Genomic DNA, 26,083 nt, shown 5'->3' on the forward strand with positions numbered 1-26,083 from the left:
AGATGCAAGAGTCTGGGGTCATTGAAATTCTTCCTTAGATATGCATTTCACTATGTAGGAGCCTGAAGATGAAAGCACAGAAAGCTTCATCCTGTTTTTGCCATCCTGAATTCCCTTCAGTGCACTGATGGTGGGCGACTGCAGGGGGCTGAGACTTAACCCTTCCTATAACTGGATGATGAGCCACACTTCATGGTTAAAGCAGATGTACAATGTATGTGTGACAGGCCCGAAGACAGGCTGTTCTAGCTAGCATCAAGTTCAAGCCAAATCATGTATCATCCAGAAGGACCTCCCCATACCTCACGATGTGAACATTTCTTCCATCAGTATCGTTTTTCCTTCTCCTTAGAGCTGAGGTCCTCATGTCTGTCCCGTGCTTTTCTAGGCACTGGTGGTACAGCCTAGGACAGGCAAGGTCTGTGTTCAAAGCGACTTGACATTCACGTGGAAGAGAGAGAGAGAGAAATAAGCCACACAAACACGGAGCAGGAGGTGCTGTGAGGAGAAAACAGAACACGTGGCTAGATTAGACAGTCTTGAAGCAGGTGAAAGTCATGGTTCATGGTCTTCGCTGTCTATCTCCTACAGGTGCTATTCATTTTGTGGCTGTAAGCGTTCTTGAGTGAAGCTGGAAACCTTGCGTGTTGGGCCAGATGACTTCTTCTCCTAGCATCTTTGTAGATGATGGCTCCAGTGATAAGCTGCTGTCTCACCTGATGGGCTTGGATCGGTATCAGCTGGAGGATTTCAAACTTTGCATCCAGTCCCCACAGCTGCTGCCTGAGAACGTCCAGAAGATCTCCTGGGCAAACTTGAAAGCCATCAGTCCCACTAACCTGCTCTGTCTGTTGAAGGAACACTTATCAGTAAGGCAGATATGGGACGTGACCCTCCGCATCTTTGAGCACATGAAGCTGACTTCGCTATGCGAGCAAATGAGAGCGGAGATGAATGGTGAGTGGGTCTGTGCCGGGGATAGCTTCCTGGTGCTCGTGGAAGCAGGGAGGTTGCTGTTGGATTTTTACGGGGTCCTTCCAAATTGCTGGTCTCCCCCCTAAGAAAGACTCTCCCTGACGGGAATGAAAGTTTAAAAGTATAAAGGCTGTGAAAGTTTGGAGCTCTAGCCTCGGAGGGGATGGTGATCAAAAGCAAGAAGAGGGAATTGAAACATGCATATTTAGTTCTGTTCCAAGGCTGCTTTTGAAAATGCAGATTTGTGCCAATGCAATTGTTGCATTAGGGGATGATTTGCTCACCACAGGAATTTCATGTTTACTTATGCATGATTTTTTCCAAAGAGGTAAATGCAAAAAAAACCACAACGAAACTGAACCCGGCTGTAGTATTCATTCATTTATTGTAATATTGTAGTATTTATTGTAGCATTGCAGTATTTATTGTACTAGTCATGTGTTTCATAGTTAGTTAGCAAGTGTAAAACTGCACTACCATTTTAATTGTTTGTCTTTTTAAAATGTGTCACGGATCCCATTTTCCATCTGGTTTTTGCCCGCAACTTTACCTACTGCAGAGAGTTTTAGGAATGCATATGTCACTTTCTGGCAGACCTGGCTGCCTCTGAGACCTGTAGAAATTAATAACTTTTGCTGGTGCCTGTTACAAGCCAGGCACTAATTTTAATGCTTTCTGTGCATTGGTACTGACTTTTCACACTCTCATAAGAAGGGGGTTCTGTTATTCCTGTTTTACAGACAAGGAAACTGAAGCACAAAGCTCAAGTAAATTGCCCAAGGTCACAGAGGTGGGATGTGAACCCAGGCAGTGGGTCTCCAAATCCTCTGTGCTCTTGCCCTAGAATGAGAGCATGAGTTCAAGGAATGCGATGGGAGTTGGCAACATGAAGTCTTCCCCATCAGAGCTTTGGGCATTGGAGGTTCTGAGCCACAGAAATTCAGGCTTCGAGCATCTTCTGGGCAGGACGAGGGGATGGGGACTCGATTTCCCTGCATCTTCAGTTCCGTCTTCCTCTCCTCCCCTCTCCCCATCATAAATCCCTTACATATGGTTGTCTGGAATAGGCAGATGTTGAACAGAGAGCTTGGGAATGGGATCTAGAATCCTTAAATCCCATTTGGCAATCCCAGAGAGAGACATTGGCACAGAGGAGAATGACATTAAAGGAAGAACTTCCCTCCTGGCCACTGGTCCTAATTGGCCATGTCAATGCCCTGCTTGAAGCTGCATCACAGGAGCCCCTTTTCCCCAGTCCTTACCTGGTTCCCACCTGGCCTTCTAAAGGGGTGGGGCTTTCAGAAGGTACCTCCTAAGCAGGAGGGAGCCCTAGACCACACCCATCCCACAGCAACGTGGGAGATGATGTAAAGGGACCAGCGGACAGGTCAGGATAACTGATGCCCCCATCAGCTCCACCTTCTAGCAAACATGGCACAGTGAGAGTTTCTGTGCTTGAATGGTGCTGTGGCAGAGGGATTTGTGAGTGAGTCTGTGAATGCACATGTTTATAGGCACAAGTGTGCTGTCTTTTAGGGACTATGGGTTTAAGAGTTCAGGTTTTAACCACAGAGCTGGATTCAAAGGCTGGTTCCACGTCACCAACTGTAACCCAGGACCAATTATGTACCACTGAGCCCCATTCTCTCTTATTGAAAACAGAGCTAGCTGAACCTAACTGAGTTTCTAGGGTGAAAACTTATAAGGCATTGGGTGCAGTGTAGATTCTCAATCATTTGTTCATCTTTGGGACAGTTTTTCTCTTAACAGTATCACCTTCCCTGGTGGTTTCCAGATCCTACATCATCACTGAGGATGATGCCAGACAGGCGGTATCAGAACTGGGAGGGTCTTCACCATCTCACGGTACACACCCTCCACCCCACCAAGACTAGTTCATCAGATCTGGGAGAAGGGGTGGATCTTTTTTTTTTTTTTTTTTTTTTGGGGTGGATCTTTAGTTCAACAGGCTTCCATAGATGGCCAAAGGGAAGTGAGAACTGGGGTTTTTTTTTTTTTTTAAGAAATTAGATTTAAATTCCAGGCTGTTCATTTGGAACAGCCTAGCTCTTTTTATTTTTTTTTGTACTTTCTGATTTTTTTTTAATTTTAATTTTATTGGAGTATAGTTGATTTACAATGTTAGTTTCAGGTGTACAGCAAAGCGATTCAGTTATACATATACATATATTCATTCTTTTTTTAGATACTTTTCCCATATAGGTTATCATAGAATAGTGAGTAGATTTTCCTGTGCTATACAGTAGGTCCTTGTTGGTTATCTATCTTGTGTGTATGTCAATCCAAAACTCCTCAATTTATCCCTCCTCCCCAGTGTTCCCCTTTTTGGTAACCAGAAGTTTGTTTTTGATAACTGTAAGTCTGTTTCTGTTGTGTGGATAAGTTCATTTGTACCATTTTTAAAAACATTAGATTCCACATATGAGTGATATATGATATTTGTCTTTCTCCATCTGACTTTTTACTTAGTATGGTAATCTCTAGTTGCATCCATGTTGCTGCAGATGGTATTATTTCATTCTTTTTTTATGGCTGAGTAATATTCCATTGTTCATATGTACCACATCTTCTTTATTCCTCTGTTGATGGACACTTAGGTCGCTTCCATGTCCTGGCTATTGTAAATAGTGATGCAATGAACATTGGGGTGCATGTATCTTTTTGGATTATGGTTTTCTCCAGATATAAGCCCAGGAGTGGGATTGCTGGATCATATGGCGCACGGGGAGACATGGAAGGGGTCCTTTAGTTTTTGAGAATAGGACTTTCTGAGTGGTTATGTGAAACACATCAGGGGGCTGGGGTTAGACCAATTCTCGGTGCTTTTCTTCCATGGCATTTTATTTCCAAAATATTAGAGTGGCTTCTGTGTGCTGGCATTGCTGTGCACACTTGGGGTACATCAGTGAACAAACACAGCTTGGCTACCGGTCTCCTCCTCCGGTGTGGGGAGACGGGTAATGGATGTGATGAATAAGTACATTATAGGGTGTGCTAGAAGGTGACAAATGCAATGGAGAGTGGAGGGGAGGGCGGGTGGGGTCTGCCTAAGGTGTGTGCTGCAGGAATCAGGTGCAGTGTTAATCAGGATCATCAGGCACTACTGAGACACTAAGATTTCAGTAGAGACTCGGAGGGGAGGGAGTGAGCCAAGTGGATATTGGGGTTGGGGGGAGAGCATTCCAGACAGGAGGCTGGCTGGATCCAAGGCCCCCAGGCAGGGATGTGCTTTTAATGTGTGCTGTGGTCTTTGCAAAGTAGCATGTTTCCAAAGTAGTTGGGTTGATGCGGCTTGAAGATAACGATTTTCAGTCTCTTCAATTCCAAGTCTGTCAGAGAAATGGTTGGTTCTACTAAGACCATCCATCATTATTAACTTGTTTTTCAGCCAGGGGAAATCTCACTACCCCATCATCACTGTTTTATTTCAGAGATGGCGCAGGTATGGGGACCCCAAGATCCAAACCAAGAAGAACCAGAGATGCTGGAAGAAGAAACAGGTTTGGCTACTACTTTGTGATGATTACAGACAAATTGCTTGATGGAACATTCATTTTATGGGTTCCACATTTGCCACCTCCTTTGAAACTGTCTTCAATTTATAGTCTGCCAGAAACTTGCCAATCTGTTCTTCCAGTGCTGCCCACTGAGGAATAGGTTACCATAAACTGGACATTTCCTCTGGGTCCCCTCCAAGGTCTAAGATACCAGTGTCTGTTTCTGGACTTTGTGTTGCATTAATAGGTATATGTATTTTTTTATTTTTTTTTTTTACACAATTTTTAAAGGTTGCAGTCTATTTACAGTTATTACAAACTATTGGCTATATTCCCCGTGTTGTACACTACATCCTTGTAGCCTGTCTCACACACAATAGTTTGTACACCCCAGTCCCCCACCCTCTTTACTGCCCCTCCCTGCTTCCCTTTCGCCACTGGCAACCACTAGTTTGTTCTCTATAACTGTGAGTCTGCTGTTTTTTTGTTACTATCACTAGTTTGTTGCATTTTTTAGATGCCACATATAAGTGATATTGTATAGTATTTGTCTTTCTCTGACTTATTTCACTGAGCATAATACACTCCAAGTCCATCCATGTTGCTACAGGGGCAAGATTTCTTTCTTTTTATGTCTAATAATCCATTGTGTATATGTACCTCATCTTCCTTATCCATTCGTCTGTTGATGGACACTTAAGTTGCTTCCATATTTTGGCTATTGTGAGTAACGCTGCGTAGCTGTATTTTTTTGTATTGGTGGCCTCATGGAGATTTTTCACATGGACAAACTAATACCTACTGTGATGGAACAAGTTAAGTTGCATTAAAGAAATACACGCTGTACTTGTGTATAATCCAAAAAGAGTCACAGAAAATGCAAAACTTGCAATGAAAAGCATCGATCCTTTGCCCAACCCTGGACTTCTGTTCTGTGGAATCAATCACAGCCTCTCTTGGCAGCCACTTCGGCTATTTATTTCTGTGTTCATAAGTGATTAACATATACTGCCATTTCTTAGGTTTTCAATCAATTATCTGCTGACTCATCATGGCAGGTAAGTATCTCTTCTCATTTATCCTCCAATAAAAGTATGATTTGGAAGAACAGGTAGTCAGTGTCATGTGGATATAAGTCAATGCTGAGCCATGTAATTAATCAGGATTACATGCTATATTCATTTTCTAGGGCTGCTGTAATAAACTAACACAGACTGGGTGCTTAAACAATAGAAGTTTATTTTCTAAGTGCTGGAGAGAAAATGTCCAAAACCAAGGGGTCAGCAGGGCTGTGCTTCCTCGAGAAGCCTGGGGAGAGAATCGGTCCTTCGTCTTTCCAGCTTCCTGTGGCTGCTGGCATTCCTGGGCTTGTGGGAGCATCACTTCAATTTTCACCTCTGTGGTCACGTGGCCTCCTCTTTTGTCTCGGAATTCTCTCTGCCTCTCTTTTATGGAAATACATCTGATTGCATTGGGCTCAATCCAGGGTAAGCTTCTCCTCTCAAGGTCCTTAATCACATCTTTTGTCACATAAGGTTCTGGGGATTCAGATGTGGATATATCTTTTGGGGGGTCACTGTTGAGCCCACTACACATGCCTTTTTGGGGGAACCATTTTCTATTTTTTTTTAAATTATTTATTTATTTATTTTTGGCTGCGTTGGGTCTTCGTTGCTGTTCGTGGGCTCTGTCTAGTTGCGGTGAGCGGGGGCTACTCTCTATTGCGGTGCGCGGGCTTCTCATTGCAGTGGCTTCTCTGTTGCGGAGCACAGGCTCTAGGCACGCGGGCTTCTGTAGTTGTGGTGCGTGGACTCAGTAGTTGTGGCACTCGGGCGCTAGACTGCAGGCTCAATAGTTGTGGCGCACGGACTTAGTTGCTCTGCGGCATGTGGGATCTTCCCAGACCAGGGCTTGAACCCATGTCCCCTGCATTGGCAGGTGGATTCTTAACCACTACACCACCAGAGAAGCCCCCATTTTCTATTTTTGTTTGAGGTAATAATTGCTTTGTTTTGGTTTAACTTTCTTTGCAACTACCATTACATCATCCCAGAATTCTTTGGGAAGCATAACACCATCAAACATATCAAGGAATCAGTCGGCTCCCTTGTCATAATTTCTAGACAGTTTCCAGAAGCCCCATATCCTTCTCCATTCCATATCGGTTGCCACGTAGCTGCCATCCTGGGACTCCATTTAATCTTGAATTCCACTTTCTTTTTTCTTTTTAAATTGAAGTATAGCTGATGTACAATTTTGTGTTAGTTTCAGGTATACAGCACAGTGATTCACATATATACATCCATTCCTCTGTTGATGGACATTTAGGTTGCTTCCATGTCTTGGCTATCATAAATAATGCTGCAGTGAACCTTGCGGTGCATGTATCTTTTCAGATTATGGTTTTCTTCAGATATATGCCCAGGAATGGGCATATGGTAGTTCTATTTTTAGTTTTTTAAGGAACCTCCATACTGTTTTCCATAGTGGCTGCACCAATTGACATTCCCACCAACAGTGTAGGAGGGTTCCCTTTTCTCCACACCCTCTCCAGCATTTATTATTTATAGATTTTATAGATTTATTATTTATAGATTTTTTTGATGATGGCCATTCTGGCCGGTGTGAGGTGGTACCTCATTGTAGTTTTGATTTGCATTTCTCTGATAATTAACAATGTCGAGTGTCGTTTCATGTGCCTTTTGGCCATCTCTTTTGCCCCTCTTCTGTTTTAGCTCACAGAAGAAGATACAGAGAGAAGATGAGGACGAACATATTGGTTCTGTGGGACAACATTCCTTGGCCTGATGACCATATATATCTCCACAGCACGGTGAAGCGGGAACACGGATCGCTAAGGAGCCTACTGCGTCCTAACAGGGCTGGAGCCCAGCCACTGACGATCGTACTGGAGGGCCTGGCGGGCGTTGGGAAGACCACCCTGGCAATGAAGGTCATGCTACACTGGGCAGAGGGCATACTCTTTCAGCACCAGTTCTCCTATGTTTTCTACATCAGCTGCCATAAAGTGGGAGAGACTGTGAACACCACCTTTGCTGGCCTGCTTTCCCGAGACTGGCCTGACTCTCAGGTCCCCATCGAAGAGTTCAGGAGTCATCCCGAGAGGCTCCTGTTTGTCATTGATGGCTTTGAAGAAATGACTGTGTCTTCCAACTCGTACGAAAGCCCGCCCTGTACGGACTGGTACCAGCAGCTCCCAGTGGCCAGAATCTTACTCCACTTGTTGAAGAAAGAGTTGGTTCCCACAGCTACCTTACTGATAACGACCAGAGACTATGGTAATCGAGATCTTAAAAATGTGTTAGTGAATCCATGCTTTGTTGTCGTCTCAGGGTTCACAGAGGGAGACCGGGAGGAGTATTTCATCAAGTTCTTTGGTGACCTAGACAAAGCTAATAAAATCTTGAATCGGATAAGAAAAATGGAAACTCTGTTTGATTCCTGCTCTGCCCCCCTGGTGTGCTGGACTGTGTGTTCCAGCCTGAAGTGGCAGACGGCAAGTAATCCTTCTTTCCGGCTGGCCACACAGACCACCACCAGCATCTATGCCTACTTTTTCTGCAGCTTGTTTGCCACGGCAGAGGTGAGCTTGTCAGATCAGAGCTTGCCAGAACAGTGGAGAGCCTTGTGTTCTCTGGCTGCAGAGGGGATGTGGTTCTCAAACTTCACATTTGCAAAAGAGGTCATGGAACAAGGGCATCTGGAAGCCTCTTTTATTGATTCTCTCTTGAGGTTGAATATTCTTCGAAAGGTCAGTGACTGTGAAGAGTGCATTTCTTTCACTCACCAAGGTTTCCAGGCATTTTTGGGGGCCATGTTTTATGTGCTCTGGGGAACAAGAGGATCCCTTGGTGGTCCCCCAAAGCATCAAGAGATGAGGGTGCTCCTGAATGACGCCTTTGCCAACACAAACTTCTATTGGCATCAGATGGCTCTTTTTTTCTTCGGTCTTTTAAATACAGACCTAGCAAGAGAGCTAGAAGATACTTTACGCTGTGAAATGTCTCCCAGGGTAATGGACGAATTATTAGATTGGGCAGAAGGGTTGGAGAAGTATGATGCTGTCTCAGTCCACTTCGAATTCCTACAGTTTTTCCAGTGCTTATGTGAGACTCAGGACGAAAATTTTATAAGGCAGATTTTGAATCACCTCCTTGAAGCTGATCTCGACATTCACGGGTATCAGCACCTCCAGGTTTCTTCCTTTTGCCTAAAGCACTGTCAAAAGTTACGTAAGCTGAGGCTCTCTGTCAGCGGTCCCATCCTTGAGATGAAATTGACTTCTGCCTTGGAAACTCTGGAGTGAGTAATGCAAAAACCATCCCTTCCCTAAGTTTCTCTCATCTTCACAGGCTCTGCCCAAGTTCTTCTATGAAAAACTGGGAGTCTGTTGTTGTGTTATCAATGGTTATGATTGACCAAACATTCTAGATCAGCTCCAGTCTGTGAGAACATTTTCCTTTAGGTGTCATGGAGGATTCCCTGGGTACTCAACTCATCTACTTAGAGGTAGATTTTATATCTCAGGCACTGCATGTTGAAGGTTTATGTGCCAGGCATTGTACTATAACATCTACTTGTGTCAAACTGATGCCCATAACTCAATGGAGGGGGATCTCTTATTGTTATTCAGAGATGAGAAAACTGCAGAATAAAAGCACAATTTTCTTAGTCAATGTGACGATTAAGTAGCCCAGCTCCCTTTCAGAGCTCCAGAACTTAAATAAAATGCTGTATGCCTCTCCTTTGAGCATACATTGGAGCCAGGGTGGGACCGATGGTGTCAACAGAATCTTAAAAGCTTGTTCTGATGAGTTTGTCCCTTTGTCCTCCTGGAAGAAGAACCTTAAAAATACTTGAGCTACTTTTGGTTCTTCTCCTACGACCTTATCCCATCACTGACACTTCTGGCTTCTGAGCTGGAAGATAAGGAAACCTGACTGTTCTGCTACTTATTTCAGGTCCCGGGAATGTTTTCTAAATTCTTATCTTGAGACAGGAGCTGCTGTTCATGTTCTCAAATCCTTTCCTGTTTAACCCTCAAATCTATAAGAAGCACCAGTCCAATTTGGATTGAACAAGTTAAGATTTTGAGTAGACTAATTTCTTCGTGTTCACCCACATTGGAATATTAGTAAGATGCTTGGTTTGGGGGTCTGGGGTAATTAATGTCCAATACATATAGACTATCATTTGTCCTATATTGGAATCCCTAAAACTTAAATAGGAGACTTGATTTAGGTAGCATTCACTGTTGGGTCATGTGAGTAAGTGCCCTTACTATAAGTGATTTTCTAAGGATCATCCCATTTATTATGAGAATTAATGCCCAGACAACATCAGTCCTCACTTCATGCATGATCACCCTAAGACTTAAGGAAGTTTAAGACCTTCCCTAAAGTTCATAACAGATCTTCTGATGTTGGGTTATGTCCTCCTTTTCTACAGCACAGCTTCTTACTGCTTTTTCTCCTCAGTGGTTTTAAACTCTGTATATCAGTATTAACTGGGGTGTTAAACACATGAAAGCACAGGCATGTATACACAACACACACACACATACAAGTACACTTAAGGTTGGAAACAACTACTTTAACCAGTTACAATTCTGGACTTACGGAGTAGAACTTTATATCCTCCAGGTGTTTTTAGAATATATTCTTTGTTTTACTTCCCTCATCTCATCTGAGATAAAAAAATTTAATTTCTGACTGTATTGCTCTTTTATTCTTAACATTGAGAGCCTACTGCATTAGGGAAATTCTAAATAATTAGAATTCTAATAATTCTAAGATCTAAATATTTGCATGAATCTTCTTTAATCATCACAAAATCCTATGAGAGTAAATTTTACTAGGCACATTTTGGAGACAGGAAATTGGAGCACAGAGATTCAATGCTAGGAGGCAGAGCTCTGAATCTGTCTTAAGTCTATTTAACTTTAAGTCTGAACTCTTAAGGATTATACCTGTGGTCTGCCTCACTTATGTGGTTGCTTTCCTCCAAAAAGAATTGTTAAGGATTGTGGGAATAAAACATCTGGTGGTGTGCGAACTATGCTTTTTTGGTTACACATTTTCATATTCAGAACTCCAGTGAGTCTCTTTTGTTAAGGTCTTTTCTTGCCTCCTGTAGATCATATTCTGGGTGTTGGTTGAGTTTCATTTACTCTCATCAGCCTTCTCTCTCTCCCTCACAAAGGACAGGGGTTGGCGATTTCAGGAAACATCAGTGGGAGGATATTTGCTCTGTGTTTTGCAATGGGAACATGAGAGAGCTGGACCTGAGTAACAGCAAGCTTAATACTTCATCTATGAAGGAACTCTGTTATAAGCTGAGAAATCCAAGGTGCAAACTCCAAAAACTGACGTAAGTGTGAGACTCTCACGGTTTGAAGAATACAATAGGAGAATAACCCACTTTTTTTTTTTTTTTGTGACAGCCGTGAGTTATCTATTGGCCAGAAAGTAAGCTAGGTGTGCAGGAGAATAAAATAAAGAGACTTACATTCATGAAGCTGCTAATTAGGCAAAGTAGATTGAAATTTTTAAAAATGGCCATCTGCTGTGGCAGTAGGTGGCAAGTTGGTCAGAAGGGATTTGACCATTCTAGAGCACATTGTTTTAGAGCCATTAACAACTCAATTATTGTCATGAATATGGCCTTAGAATTCAATTAGTATGTGACATGCCCTTGTAAATGGCATCCTTTATTTCTGCTTGGTTTATTTGAACCTGAACCTTTAATAGTTTAGGTATCACAACGGCAACTCAGATGGGGGGTTCTGGCATCACCTCTACAGAAAGTTGTATAGTGTGATTTTCTGAGAGGAAATACCCAGAAAACATAGAAGATGGGATATTTAGGGTACCATTGTGAAACTAAAAGTGATGATTCAAAAAAAATAAATAATTCATCTCATAATTTTAACTAAAAAAGGGCAATCTATCTTGCACTAGAGATACATGTAGACAAACTACTTTTTCCTTAAGACATTTAAGGTGGACTGCTTTTTGAGCCAAATAGGAAGGAATAGAAAATTTCTAGGGCATGGTAGGGGCAAAGTGTTTGAGAAGAGCTAAAGGTATGTGGAGTCCATGAGACGTGCTCTGTGTCTTAAGGAAAGGTAAATCATTTGTGGTACAGCATTTATTCATTCAATACATATTTATTGAGCATCTGTTATCTGTTCTGAGGTTATAGCAGTGAACAGAACAGGTAATTCTTGCCTTCATGGAGCTTACATTGGGTTGGAGAAACAAACTTAAATAATCAGGATGGTATATGAGATGGTGACATCTCCCAAAGCAGAAGGAAATCAGTTCAGCAACTCAGAAAGGGTGTGAAAGAGGTAAGCTTTGCACTTTTAGATAGGGGAGGCACCCTCTGCCTTCCCTATCTACCTGAAAGATATTTGAGGAAAGATCTATACATTGGATATGAAGCATAATTTAGGATTGAAACTTAGTGGTCCTATAGCATGCTGCAAGTAGAAATGATAGATTCTCAAATCTGGCTCAAAGATAGGGAAGAATTAGCAGGTGGAGGTCGACCTTGAGAGAGAAGCCAGGGAAGAAATTAACTGATAAAGGACATAGCAAGTAGTACTGAGAGTGGAATTTGAGATGGAATTTGGTCAGATGTTCTGGAGTCTAGGACAACTAACTCTATCCTACTCTCCCTCCACCTTTCTCAAGGTCATGCCCCAAGGTCTAAAAATCAGATGCAGACACTGATTCAACGACTTAAGAGCAGAAGAGTTGACAATGATGTTTGTCCTCAGACTTCTGTGTGTTGAGTGAACCGGATCAAATACACGGGTGGCAGGCTTAAACAGCCTTTGACGTCCTTTTCCTTTCTTTCTTTCTTTCTTTTTTTTCTTCTATTTTCATTCTATAACTTAGTTCTCAAGATAAGGAGAAACAAGTTCAAGAAGAAAACAAGAGAGTTGTTCTCACCAGTCCTCTCTGGGTTGGTGTGAGATGGGTGGTCACCTCCCTAGAAGAGTGTCGGCAGCCCCAGGACATTTTACTTTAGATCTGGGGAGGAGTGGGGAGAGGATGGATTCCTGACTTCATACATCCAACTGAGCTTAGTGATCATATTTGAGATTGCCTTTTCAACATTTTAGTACCACGACTCAAATCAATTTTTGGACTCCTCTTATTTTTTTTTTAAAAAATAAATTTATTTATTTTATTTATTTTTGGCCACTTTGGGTCTTTGTTGCTACACGTGGGCTTTCTCTAGTTGCAGTGAGCAGGGGCTACTCTTTGTTGCGGTGCGCGGGCTTCTCATCACGGTGGCTTCTCTTGTTGCAGAGCATGGGCTCTAGGCACGTGGGCTTCAGTAGTTGTGCCACGTGGGCTCAGTAGTTGTGGCTCGCGGGCTCTAGAGCACAGGCTCAGTAGTTGTGGCGCATGGGCTTAGTTGTTCCGCGGCATGTGGGATCTTCCTGGACCAGAGCTCAAACCCGTGTCCCCTGCATTGGCAGGTGGATTCTTAACCACTGCACCACCAGGGAAGTCCCTCCTCTTATGTCTTGTACATCATCCTTGAGGTTGTGTACGTGTGTGTTAGAAAGGAAAGATGAGGAAGCAGGCTTCTCTCCCAAAACTTTATCACTGCCTCTCTTCCTCAGGTGCAAATCGATATCTCCTGTGAAGATTCTGAAGGAGCTTGTCATCGTGCTTCATGGTAACCACAAGCTGACCCACCTGGATCTGAGTTCTAACAACCTAGGAATTACTGTGTCCAAGATGATTTTTAGAACTTTGAGGCACTCAGCCTGCAACCTCAAGTATCTGTGGTAAGTCTTTGCTCTTCCAGATCTGTCCCCAAGATCACGCATAGGTTTGATGATTCATTGGGAGGACAGGAGTCAACACTGCAGAAAAAGAATACAGAGAAAGACTAGCAAAGAGGAAAAAAAAAAGCATGGGTGTAGAGCAGTTGTTCTCAAATTTTAACTTATATCAGAATCACTCAAGGGGGCATGTTAAAACACAGATTCCTGGAATCCACCCCCAGGATCCAGCAGGTCTATTGAGGGGCCTGATAATTAGCATTTCTAATAGACTCTGAGGTGATGCCGGACTGTGGACCACACTTTGAGTAGCACTGACTTGAAAGGGCGTAGCCATCTTGTCTTTGAAGGGATGAGAAACAGGGAGAAATCAGCTCTTGTTCATGGAGCAAGGGGGTCTCTAAACAAAGACCACTCTTCCCAGGAGTAACTGCCTATCCTGGGGCCTCTTTGATAGGTTGGAATCGTGTGGCCTCACCCCTAGGGTTTGTCATCAGCTCTTCATGGAACTCAGCAAGAACTCAAGTCTGAAGTTCCTCAGCCTGGGGGACAATGATCTTTCTAATGTTGAGCTGAAAAGACTGCAGGGGCCCATTGGGATGTCCAAGTGCCCCCTGAAGGAGCTGTCGTAAGTCCTCCTGCTTTTTCAAAAATACTTTCTTTGCACGTTTGAGTGGCAGCGTGGAGTTGGCAGTGGGACTGGGTTTTGGGAGCCTTGGGGATCCCCGTGTTGATTCCCCCATCCCACTGACACAGTTCTTATCATCTTCATTCTTCTTACCATTCTCCTTAGGGCTCCATCTCAGCCAGCTTTGCCTTCACCTTGATCTTGGGCATCTTGACCATCAGCTTCTTCCTTAGGCTTCTGCCAGCCTCCTCTAAACACAGTGGTTTTCAGTGAGGGCCAGTTTTGTCCCCATTGGGAACATTAGGCAGTGTCTGGACACAGGCTTGTTTTTCAGCTTTGGGAAGGGGAGGACGCTCCTGGCATCTAGTGGGTAATCTAGTGCTCCTGGCATGGACCAGGTATGATCAATATCCTACGGTGTACCAGAGGGCCCCCTACAATCAAGAATGATCTGCCCTAAAGGTCGGTAGGAATGAGAATGAGAAATCTTACCTTTACCCACATTATTCTCTCCCTTGAAGATTATGTTCCTTATCTAATTTAACCTTTCCATGATTTTGGGTCCCAGATGTATGGCCCAAGGGACTGAGAGTTTGAGAAGGAGATAGGAAACTGGGCATAGCTGTGGCTCACCTTGCATCTTCACCTCCCACAGCCTGGAGAAATGCAACCTGTTGGCGGCCCACTGTCAGGACCTGGCCTTGCTTCTCATCAGCACCCAGGGAATGACTCGACTGTGCCTGGGAATTAATCAACTCCAGGATGATGATGTGAGGCTGCTGTGTGCTTCCCTGACTCACCCTGAGTGTGTCTTAGAGAGACTGGTGTAAGTTCCTCCTCCTTCGGTGTCTGGAAATGACCCTCCGTGGGGTTAGGCATTGAAGAAGACAGTGGCTCTTTCATTCGGGATCCAGCTATGTCGTTGAAAACTAACATTCATGGAGCTGTTACTCAATGTGCTAGTCATTGCTCTAAACATAGATTCTGAGTAGCACCCCCAAATTTGTTGAATCAGTCTCTGGAGATTGTGACAAGAAATTCAGTTTTAACAGGGACCCCAGGAAATTTTTAAAAAATATTTATTTATTTATTTGGCTGTGCCGGGTCTTAGTTGCGGCATGTGGGATCTTCACTGCAGCATGCGGGATCTTTAGTTGCGGCATGTGGGATCTTCACTGCGGCATGCGGGATCTTTAGTTGTGGCATGTGGGATCTTTTTGTTTTCTTTTAATTAATTTTTATTGGGGTATAGTTGCTTTACAACGTTGTGTAAGCTTCTACTGCACAGCAAAATGAATCAGCCATTCATATACATGTATCCCCTCCACTTAGGACACTACAGTGCATTAAGTAGAGTTCCCTGTGCTCTACAGTATGTTCCCATCAGTTGTCTATTTTATAGATAGTATCAACAGTGTATAGGTGTCAATCCCACCCCACCCCTTTCCCCCTTCATATCCATACATTTGTTTTTTACATCTGTCTCTATATTTCTGCTTGGCAATTAAGGTCATCTATACCATTTTTCTAGATTCTACATATATGCGTTAAAATACGATATTTGTTTTTCTCTTTCTGACTTACTTCACTCTGCATGACACTCTCTAGGTCCAAAAAAAATTTATTCTAAAATTTTAAAAAGAACTATGTTATGCATTCATTTAAAGCCCTCCATTATATAATCTTAATTTTCTGTCACTTAAGCTTAGCATTACTTGCTTAAACCGTTTCTTGTTTATTTTGTCAATCCTTTTTCTACTCTTCTCGCTACCTTAAGCTATTTCAAGTGTTTATCTTACTAGACTCATTGAAGGGAACAAATCTTAGATATTGTAATTCTCTTGGTTTTGGTTTTATTTTTATTTCTGCTTTTTTATTGCTTTATTCATCCTACTTTCTTTACAGATTCCTTTAATTCTGATATTCTTCTTGCTTTGTGAGTTGAATGTTTCATTATTCTTCCTCCATATTCCTTCACGTTTTTTGTTTTCACAGCTTTGTATGAATAATATGCAGGATAAAGCATTCCAAACACCAACACCACGGCTCTGGAGAGGATTCAGGACACCATCTTCTCTGGGGCTTGGACACCACCTCGAGGGCAAGTGGGTGCCAAGCGTGGCAGATCAGGCCGCCAACAGCAGGCCCCGCGCCCACCGGCTCCTCGCGCTCCCCAGGGCCGCGCTGGCGCCCTCGGAAGCTGGGCCCCGTGTCTCATGTGGGATCTTTTAATTGATCTTTAGTTGCGGCATGTGGGATCTTTTAGTTGTGGCATGTGGGATCTTTTAGTTGCGGCATGCGGGATCTTTTAATTACGGCATGTGGGATCTTTTAATTACGGCATGCGGGATCTTTTATTTGCGGCATGCAGGATCTTTCAGTTGCGACATGCAGGATCTAGTTCCCTGACCAGGGATGGAACCCAGGCCCCCTGCATTGGAAGCACGGAGTCCCAGCCACTGGACCACCAGGGAAGGACCTCAGGAAATGATGATGCTTTAGTCAACTGATCTCTGAGCTCCTATCTCCAGATACAGAGCTAGCGCCAAGGTTGGGGGTGGTTAAGATAGACAAGCTTTTTGCCTGTGTGGAGGATGCAGTTTTAGGAGTGAGATACAAACAACAGCAATAGTTCAGATATGAAAAAAAAAAGTGGAATGAATAGACAAGAAATAGTGGTGGGATTGGTTTCTCCTAAGGTCTTCTCCTACCAACCTACCTGAGGAGGTGACACTTGAAGCAGAGACTTGAAGAAAGTCAGGGAGGAAGCCACAAGCAGAGAGAAGGGTTAGGAGGGCAAAGGTTCTGAGGTTCGAATGAGCTTGGAGGTGTTGTACAAGGAAACTAGTATGGCCGGAGTCCTGTGAGAGGGGATAACGGGAGAAGATGAAGCTGGAGAGGCAGCAAGATGCCTGAATACGCCCAGGCAGGGTAGGATTTTGTGTTTTGTTTGGAGGTTTGACAGTGAGATACTCTGAAAGATCACCCAGGCTGTTCTTGAAGGATGGACTATAATGAGGGACAAAAGTTTGAGAAGAAGCGAGTGTCTGTACCCCAGGCAAGAGGATAAGAGAGAGCTGGCTTGGATGAGGTGTAGGACTTCAGGGTATATTTGACGATGGAGCCATGGGAACTTCCTGATGGGTTAGGGGTGGTTTAGGAGGGAAAGGAAGCAAGAACACCTCCAGGTGATGGGCTTGGGCTGCTGGGTGAAGGGTGGTGCCATTTTATGACATGGTGAAGACTGGCTTGGGTGTGAGGAGTTTGGATTGGGACATACGAGAGTGGAATGCCTGTGAATTAACCATGCAGAGATGTTACCTGAGCAGGTGTATATAGGACTGTAGGACTCAAGGGGGTCGATGGGTAGGGATGAGAGTCCACATGCAGTGGTGGATGCCAAGCTGATTACAGAGATATTTTCTTCTTTAGCTACATTCTGCTTCTTGGGGGCAGGTGTGGAATAGATGGAGAGTTGAGTTTTCCTGGGGTTGGATATCATTCAGGTGAGTATAAAAGACTGGAAAAGGCCAAGGTCCTTAGGTACATCCAAGGTGGTGATTATGGTGAAAGGCCATGGAGTCTGAACAAAGAAACCAATGAATAGTACTCGCCTAGCCCTAAGCCTCAAAGAACCAGAATGCTAATAGGCCATTAATACATATATAGTAAGAACTAATATTACACATGTTCAGTTGTTATGCTAATAATATATTATAAAATAATAATTATACTTACACCATATACTTTAATATATTACATTTACTATGATGTATATTCATAATAATAATTTATGCCATATACTTTATGTTATTTTATTGTTTTTGGCCATGCCCTGTGGCTTGCGGGATCTTAGTTTCCTGACCAGGGCTCAATCCCAGGCCACAGCAGTGAAAGCACCAAGTCCTAACCACTGGACCACCAGGGAGTTCCTCCATATACTTTCATATAGTACATTTACTATGATATATATTAATATTAATAATATACAATAAGATGATACATAATATAGCCTATTATATATTATATAACTATTATATGTAATATATATTTATGTAATAAATATGTTATATAATAACATGTATTACATATATCTGTTATATAATACCTATAGATCTATTATATAATTACATAATATAATACCTAATATATAAATAAATGTTAGATAACTGTATAATAAACCTGTAATCTGATATATAACATCTCTATTACATATCTCCTATAACCTGTACTGCACCCTTGCTAAGTGCTGTCCCGTGCTTCTATAACAGACCGTAGTCGCACTTCAGAACGGAGGAGGTGGAGGCTGAAGGGAATAGCACAGCTCACCTGACAACACTTGGTAACGGCTGAGTGGCCTTTGAACCCACATCTGACTGGCTCCAGCACCTGGGGTTCATCCTCAGCTGCCTCAAAGCTATTTAAAATATTTTCCCTTCATTTAACATTTTTACTTAAAAATTTAAAAGAATTCTTACATTAAACTTTATTTTTTTGACACGTAGGAAGCTGCACATACTTCATGTATACAATTCGGTGAGTTTGGGGATAAATACACACTGGTGAAGCCATCACTACCATCAAGGCCGTGAACATATCCATCACCTCCCGAAGTTTCTTCCCATCTCCTTTATTATTACGTTTTTTGGTGTGTGGTAACGTTTAACATAGGCTCTTACACGATTTTAAGTATACGATGTAGTTTTGTTAGCTGTAGGCATGGTCTAGGCGGTATAGTAGATCTTCAGAAATTAGTTATCTCCAGTAACTGAAACTTTGTATCCTTTGACCATCATTCCTTTATTTTTTTTAACCCAATCATGACTGACTAGCACTTTCTTGCTGTGCACATTGCACAAAACTGGACCGAGAAGGGGTAAGTGTGCACAGATACTCGGCACGTCCGGGACTCGGGTCTAGGGAGACCCCGTGGGTGACCTGGAAGGAGGGGCCTCGCTTTGGGCTGCTCTCCTGAGCATCTGTCTCTGCGGTTCTGACCCCACAGGCTCTGGTCCTGCCAGCTTGGTGCACCCAGTTGTAGATATTTGTCAGACGCTCTCCTCCAGAGTAAGAGCTTGACACACCTGAATCTGCGGAAGAATAACCTGGGAGATGAGGGAGTGAAGTTTCTGTGTGAGGCCCTGAGTCGTCCAGATTGTAACCTGCAGACCCTGAAGTAAGTTTCATCCGCTTCCCTCTGGGTTAGTGGCTGAGACGAGAGTCATGTGACTTGACCTGAGGTCCAGATGGGGTTTGCGTCCTGGGCGTGGTAGCCAGTCCATAGAGGGGCTGGTTTTGCTGGAGGTGGGGGCGTGTGGGTAGGTATTGGTGCTGGAGGGGAAAAGATGGCATGACTGTTAAGGACCAACCACGGTGGTCTTGGGGGTCGCCAAGACCACCCCACGGGTTTGATGATTCACTGGGAGGACTCAAAGAACTCAGCATACAGTAGTGTTCGTGGCTGTGATTTATTATTTATTCTGTGAAGGGAAACAGCAAAATCAGCAGAGGGAAAAAGTTGCATGGGTTGAGGTCCAGAGGAAGCCAGGTATAAGCTCCCAGGAATTCTCTCCCAGCGGAATCACCCAGGACACACTGCATTCTCCCAGCAAAGAGTTGTGGCAACACACGTGCAATGCCGTCCACCAGGGACGCCCATGACAGACTCGACGCTCAAGACTTTGATTGGGCACGGCTCCTGTGGACACTTTCTGCCCACCACATATCAAGAGTCTAGACTTCCACGGGGAAAGCAGGTGTTCAGCATAAACCACGCTGTTTGCACAGCTTAGGCACAGTGAGTCACTCTGAGCAGAGAATCGGGGGAACTCTCCTGAAATCCAAGTTCCCAGATGGCAGCCAAGGGCCAGGCTAGCCTTGCCAGCAGGGCTTTCTATGGACAAGCATCAGGGATGTGAGGCTAGCTCTTTTCTATACAATGTGCTCTTCCGTGTCTGATACAGAAGTCAGAAGTCTCCGTAGTCTGCCAGTCATAATGGAAGTGATTTTGTATAGTTGTCACTTTTTTAATCCTTCCATAGGCCTTTGTACATATATAAATTTTTATAAACTCAGCATTTATTAACATGAAAATGTCCACCCCGAACAACGTATCTGAGACTATTCCACATCCATACATAACAACGTTAACTTTTGTATGACTACATAGTAATCTGTTGAATGAGTATTCTATTTATATAATAAGTACTCTGGTTGTTTCCAATCTTTTGGAATAGTTATAAAAGTTATGCAGTGTATCTGTGTACCTGTATCATTTTGGACATATGTAAATATACTTGTAGAATAAGTTCCTAGAAATAGACTGGCTGGATCAAAGGGTATCTGAAATCAAAATTTTTTAATTTATTTTTTTTTGTTGGGCCATTCTTAAAATTTTTTATTGGAGTACAGTTAATTTACAATGTTGTGTTAGTTTCAGGTGTACAGCAAAGTGAATCAGTTATACATATATTCACTCTTTTTTGATTCTTTTCCCATATCGGTCATTACAGAGTATTGAGTAGAGTTCCCTGTGCTATACAGGGAGGTTCTTATTAGTTATCTGTGTTATATATAGTAGTGTATATATGTCAATCCCAATCTCCCAATTTATCCCTCCCCTCCTTTCCCCCCTGGTAAACATAAGTTTGTTTTCCACATCTGTGACTCTATTTCAGTTTTGTAAATAAGTTCATTTGTACCATTTTTTAGGATTCCACCTATAAGCGATATCATATATTTGTGTTTCTCCATCTGACTTACTTCCCTCAGCATGACAATCAAAATTCACACACATTGCCACATTGTCCTTCGCTATATAACACTGCCACCAGCCAAGAGCACCTGTTATCCACACCTTCACATACAGTGTTACCAAACCTCCTTGATCTTGGTCAATTTGAGAGGTAGAAAAATGATGGCTCAACCTATTTTTATTCTTCCATGGAAATACTGAAACTTAGGCAAAAGTAGACAGAGTAGTATTTAATCCACTCCATTACCCGACTTCAACAAGTGTTGATTCACAGCCAATCTCCTTTCATCTAAACCCGCAAGCTTATTTTAGGTCCAGGCCCAAGGGTCATAGACCTTCCTTGGTAAACTCAAAGTCCTTGTATATTTGCATCCTGTGAATAAGAATGGACTTGAGCAGCTTTCAAATGTTGAAAACCATTTGTGTAAACTTCCAAATGAAAAACCTTCTGATAAAACTTGACTATTTTTTTTCCTATTGGGTTTTTGGGTTTCTTTTCCTACTGACTTGTAGGCATTCTTCAGTAGGGAAATGGAGCCCTTTTGGGTATAATTTACATAGGTTGTTTATCTTGCTGGCAGTTCCCTTAGGCTTGGCTCTTGAGAGTTTTAACCATGTGGACATTTTTCATGAAGCCAAACTTTTCCTTTTATGTCTTAAGGATTTTTGCCTTATGTACACCTCCTACTTAAGGTGGCACTCTTTAATTATTTCATGTCTCTCTCCTCCCCTTCTGTGTATCTTAGTTTCTCTCTGTGTCTCTGTTCTCTTTCATCTCTGTGTCTCTCCCTTTCAACTTGCCCCTCCTTTAATTCTCTCTTTCTCTCTCCAAGTGTTTACCTGGATGACTCATCTTGAACTTATTTGGCATAATAATTCATTCTCAGGAATTTAGATCTGCCCTTAAGTGAGAGTCCTGCTGTCTTTTTCAGCTCAACTGTTGAGCTCAAAGGCTGAAAAACGTGTTCTCTGTTAGCAAAAGAGTCTGGGTGCTCTGGTGGTCAGTGTCACAGAGAGAAGCCCTTCACATAGACAAGCCTGTCGATGGCCTGGGGAGGGAGGGAGAGGCCTCCATGGCTGTTCCTTCTACTTTTTTCCTTTCACAGGTAAATAGATCACCCAGGGGTTCAGACCTCCCAACCAGAACCCTCCTCTTTCTAGGGCTCGGGAGAAGAAGTCTGGTTTGGGCATCTTTCTTCCTTAGAAGAAAGTGAGGTGGGCTGAAATATATGGAGACTAAGGATTCAAGGATTACTTTTCCCTCTTTCGTATGTTTTTTTTATTTTGCAGCTTGTCAGATTGTTCTTTCACGGTGGAGGGCTGTCGGGAGCTTACTCACGCCCTCAAGTACAATCATAATGTGAAAATTCTGGATGTTGGGAAAAATGATGTTCAGGATGATGGGGTGAGAGAGCTGTGCAGGATTCTGAAACGTCCAAGTTGTGCACTGGAGACGCTTGGGTGAGTTGCTACTTTTCTTTCTTTCTTTTCTTTTTTTTTTGGTTACTTTTTATTCTGGTAATCTATTGAATTTACAGAAAAGGTGCAAAAGTGGTACAAAGAATTACCATTAACCTTTTAACTAGAGTCAGCGATAGTTTACATTCTGCCTGAAAGATTTATTCTATAATCTCTCATCTCTCTCATCTATCTGTATCTATCTCTGTCTCTCTATCTATCATCTCTGTATACATCTGTTATCTATGGATATATGTATCAATCCCTATCTACCTACCTACCTATCATTATTTATCTATTATCTATCTATAGCAAGAGTCAATGTTTTCCTTTTTGTGGGAAGTCCCCTGTCTCTACTCTTGGGCTGGGGAGGGAATAATAAATGGTTCCTTGTTGGCGGGTGGGGGGGTGGGGGGGTGGGGGGGGTGGGGGGGGTGGGGGGGTGGGGGGGGTGGGGGGGGTGGGGGGGTGGGGGGGTTGGGGGGGTGGGGGGTTGGTTAAGAAGGTGGGAAATGATGGACATGTTCTCCTTTTAAATGTATCTTCTGCTTGGCAATAAGCTCCAAGTTTAGAGAAAGTGTTTAACTCTTATTAGCCCCATCCTTGATCTATTGTAAATATTATTTCTTTTAATCAGCACATTTTGGAGAGTAGGTCCCGAGGAGGGAGACAGTGTTACATGTTTCCTACCCTGAGAATCTTTCCTGTCTAAGGGGAAGGCTGATTTTTAACCACAATGTGATGCATTTGCTCAGCAAACAGAGGTGGCTTAGCCTCAAGTAATAGGATGTTTGGTGAAATGTGGCTCAAATGATAGCAATTTTTCACAAAGGCAATGGCTCTCGTTGTTCTCACAAACTGCCTAGGTGCTTGGGGAAAACTGTACTGAGGAGCTTAGGCCTTGAGCCTTGAAACTTGAGTTCTTGCCCCTGAAAAGAAGAGGGGGAAAGCTCTTGGCAAAGGGTGACAGCGTATACAAGGGCTCAGAGGTGGATTTTGCAGGGAAATTTAATAACATGTGGTTGGAACCGAGTGATGGGTGTAGGGAAGGGGGATAAGACTATGTAGGAAAATTTTCTGTAGGGCAAGGTATCGTTTGAATGCTTACTATGTGCTTGGAAACGTGAAGCACGTTACAATCATCACTTCATACTCCAGCATGGAGGCATGAGAAGGTTGCTACTTGTATACCCATTTTACTGAGGAAGAAACTGAGTCAAGGAGCTCATTTAGCTAAATAAAGATGGGGACAGGGACCTAGTCCAAAAGCCAATTCCTTTTTCTTCCAGCTTTATTGAGATATAATGGATACATAACATTGTGTATGTTTAAGGTGTACAACCTTCGGATTTGATAGATTTATCTATTGCAAAATGATTACCACCCTACATTAGGTAACACCTCCATCCCATCACAGAGTTGCCCTTTCTTTTTGGTCATGAGAACATTTAAGATTTATGCTCTTAATAACTATCAAGTATATAAAACAGTACTATTAACTATAGTCACCATGCTATACATTTGATCCCCAGAATTTATTCATCTTATAACTGGAAGTTTGTACCTTTGGACCAATATCTCCCCTTTTCCTGCTTCCCTCATCCCTGGAAACCACCATTCTACTCTGTTTCTTTGAGTTTGGCTTTTCTATGATTACACACATAAGTGATATCGCACAGTAATTGTCTTCCTCTGTGGAAAGCCTGCTATTTGTGACATGGATGTAATTTGAGGGCATTATGCTAATTGAAATAAGTCAGAGGCCATTTGTTTTTCACCACATTTCTATCCTTCAAGAAGCATCTTCAGGTGCAGTATTCTTTATCCTGCAGGTCAAGGAGAAGCCGCAAGATTTATACAAGTCAATCAGGGTCATAGTTAAGCTTTTAAAATAATGAGGTCTGGTTTTAAGCCCTCTCTCTATCTAAGCTCTCCTCCCCAGAGGCAGAAAACAGTAAAACATCTGCCAGAAATTACTGCATTGTCTTCAAGGATGAATTCTTTCCTGATACTCAGTTCACTTCCATCCAGCCTCATTCTCCAGTGTTGTAGCCTTAAAGCAGCTTCCTGCAGGTCCCATATTTGTGTACACTGGGTTCCATCTTTACCATCTAGACCAGGGTTTCTCAATCTCAGCACTACTGATATTTTGGGCTGGGTAATCCTTGGTGGTGGCAGGCTGTCCTGTGCACTGTTGGATGTTGAGCTGCATCCCTGCATCCCTCTACCCACCAGATGCCATTAGCACCTCCCCAGTCTTAAGACATCACCAAATCTCTGGGGGGAAAAATCACTCCTGATTGAGAAACGCTGGCCTAGAAGACTAAAGGAACACTATTCAAGGACCACAATCAAGATCAATGATATATAATTTAGTGGTAATAGTGGTAAAAGCCCTGCTGGGGGTGTTAGGCCTGAGAGGGGGGTGCACACCTGTTTGACACTGGAGCCTGTGTTTTTCTCATCATGCTCTTCCTGTCCAACAAATGGTACCTTTATCCTGAAGTGTCCCCTGGAATGTACCCAACCTCTTCCAACCTATGGAAATACATCCCTTCCCTCTACTCTTTGCGCATCAAATTTTGCATGAATAGCCACGGACCACATTTCTTTACAGACTTAGATGAAAATTTCCACTGTGTTAAACTGATGTAATACATTTTGTCACTTTTGTTTTTGTATTCCTAGTAGCTAGCCAACTATATTTTTAGATTTTTGTATCGTTACATTTAGAAATAAGATGGAAAAAGTGTAATGAAGCGGTAGTAATGCTATTTTAGTCCTTTCCAGGGCCTTTTAAATGAACACGTCTACTTTATACTAAAATTGTTTATTTCACATTCGGGCAGGCTAAATTTCAGTTTCCTCATCTGTCAAATGGGGTTTAAGATGTCCTCTACCTTTTATAGGATTGGTATATGGATTAAATGAGTTACGCGTCAGCACTTGGAAGTGTCTGGCGTGTGTAAGCCAGTCTGTTTCAGTAGTATATTTCCTCCTAAATCTTGAATCACTTTTATTTCTAATTTCTCAGTCTTGGAGGACCATCTTTCACGCTTCTGTCCCACCCACCCCTAGGTTGGAGAAATGCAATTTGACACCTGATTGCTGCTGGCCTCTGTCCTCAGTTCTCAGAAGCAGTAAAAGCCTGGTTAATCTGAACCTTCTAGGGAATGACCTGGGGCCAGAGGGAGTCAACACGCTGTGGACGTCCTTGAAAAAATCGACGTGCAAACTACGGAAACTCGGGTAATCCCTGCTGACACGGGGAAGCAGCTGCCGAGATGGGGATGGATGGGATGATGTGGTAAAGTGAGCATGCAGGTTATCCTGCGTTCAATTTCCTAGGGCGATGATGGCCAGCAGAACTATCAGTAACGAAGGAGGTGGTCTGTATCTGCCTTGTCCAACAGAGTAGCCGCTAGCCGCGTGCAGGTACTAGGCACTTGAAACGTGCTTCATGTGATGGAGGAACTGACCTTTTAACTTTATGTAGGTTGAATTAACTTAAATAGCCACATGTGGCTACTGACTACCATATTGGATGGCGTGGTCCTATAGACGTTTGTGTATTTTGGCAGTGAGTCCCCTCAATTTTCTCATTCTGGTACCTAGTCTGTTTCACTCAACAGACATTCACTCAACAAATTCCTTTTCAGCGCTGACTGTGCGCCGTGTAGTCAGTGGGAAACAAATGGTCCTGAGCCTTGTCCTCATGGGTGTGGATTCCTCTTAGGGAGATGGCAAATCTGAGACACGTAAAAGCAGTGTTAGTTGCCATTAATGCTATGAAGGGAAACTCCAGGTTGTGGTGTAGAAAACAAGGGTGATCAGGGTAGTAAGGGAGGGCACGTCTGTGATGGTGTCATTGATCTTGAGTCCCAACGAGGCTGAGAGGGAGGAATCCACGTGTCAGGAGGGGA

At 43.0% G+C, this 26,083-nt stretch overlaps 1 protein-coding gene across 1 annotated transcript; it reads left to right on the plus strand.

Annotated features, from left to right (window-relative positions):
* Positions 1-127: 127 nt before the first annotated feature.
* Positions 128-25,413, plus strand: NLRP13 (NLR family pyrin domain containing 13). Its single transcript, XM_061172535.1, has 10 exons — positions 128-207; positions 632-957; positions 4,428-4,496; positions 7,229-8,816; positions 10,716-10,883; positions 13,156-13,323; positions 14,604-14,774; positions 18,954-19,124; positions 21,993-22,163; positions 25,239-25,413. Exons 1-10 carry the CDS (start codon positions 128-130, stop codon positions 25,411-25,413), a joined length of 3,087 nt encoding a protein of 1,028 aa, XP_061028518.1.
* Positions 25,414-26,083: the final 670 nt, after the last annotated feature.

Source organism: Eubalaena glacialis, chromosome 18, assembly GCF_028564815.1.
Source record: "Eubalaena glacialis isolate mEubGla1 chromosome 18, mEubGla1.1.hap2.+ XY, whole genome shotgun sequence".
NCBI lineage: Eukaryota > Metazoa > Chordata > Mammalia > Artiodactyla > Balaenidae > Eubalaena > Eubalaena glacialis.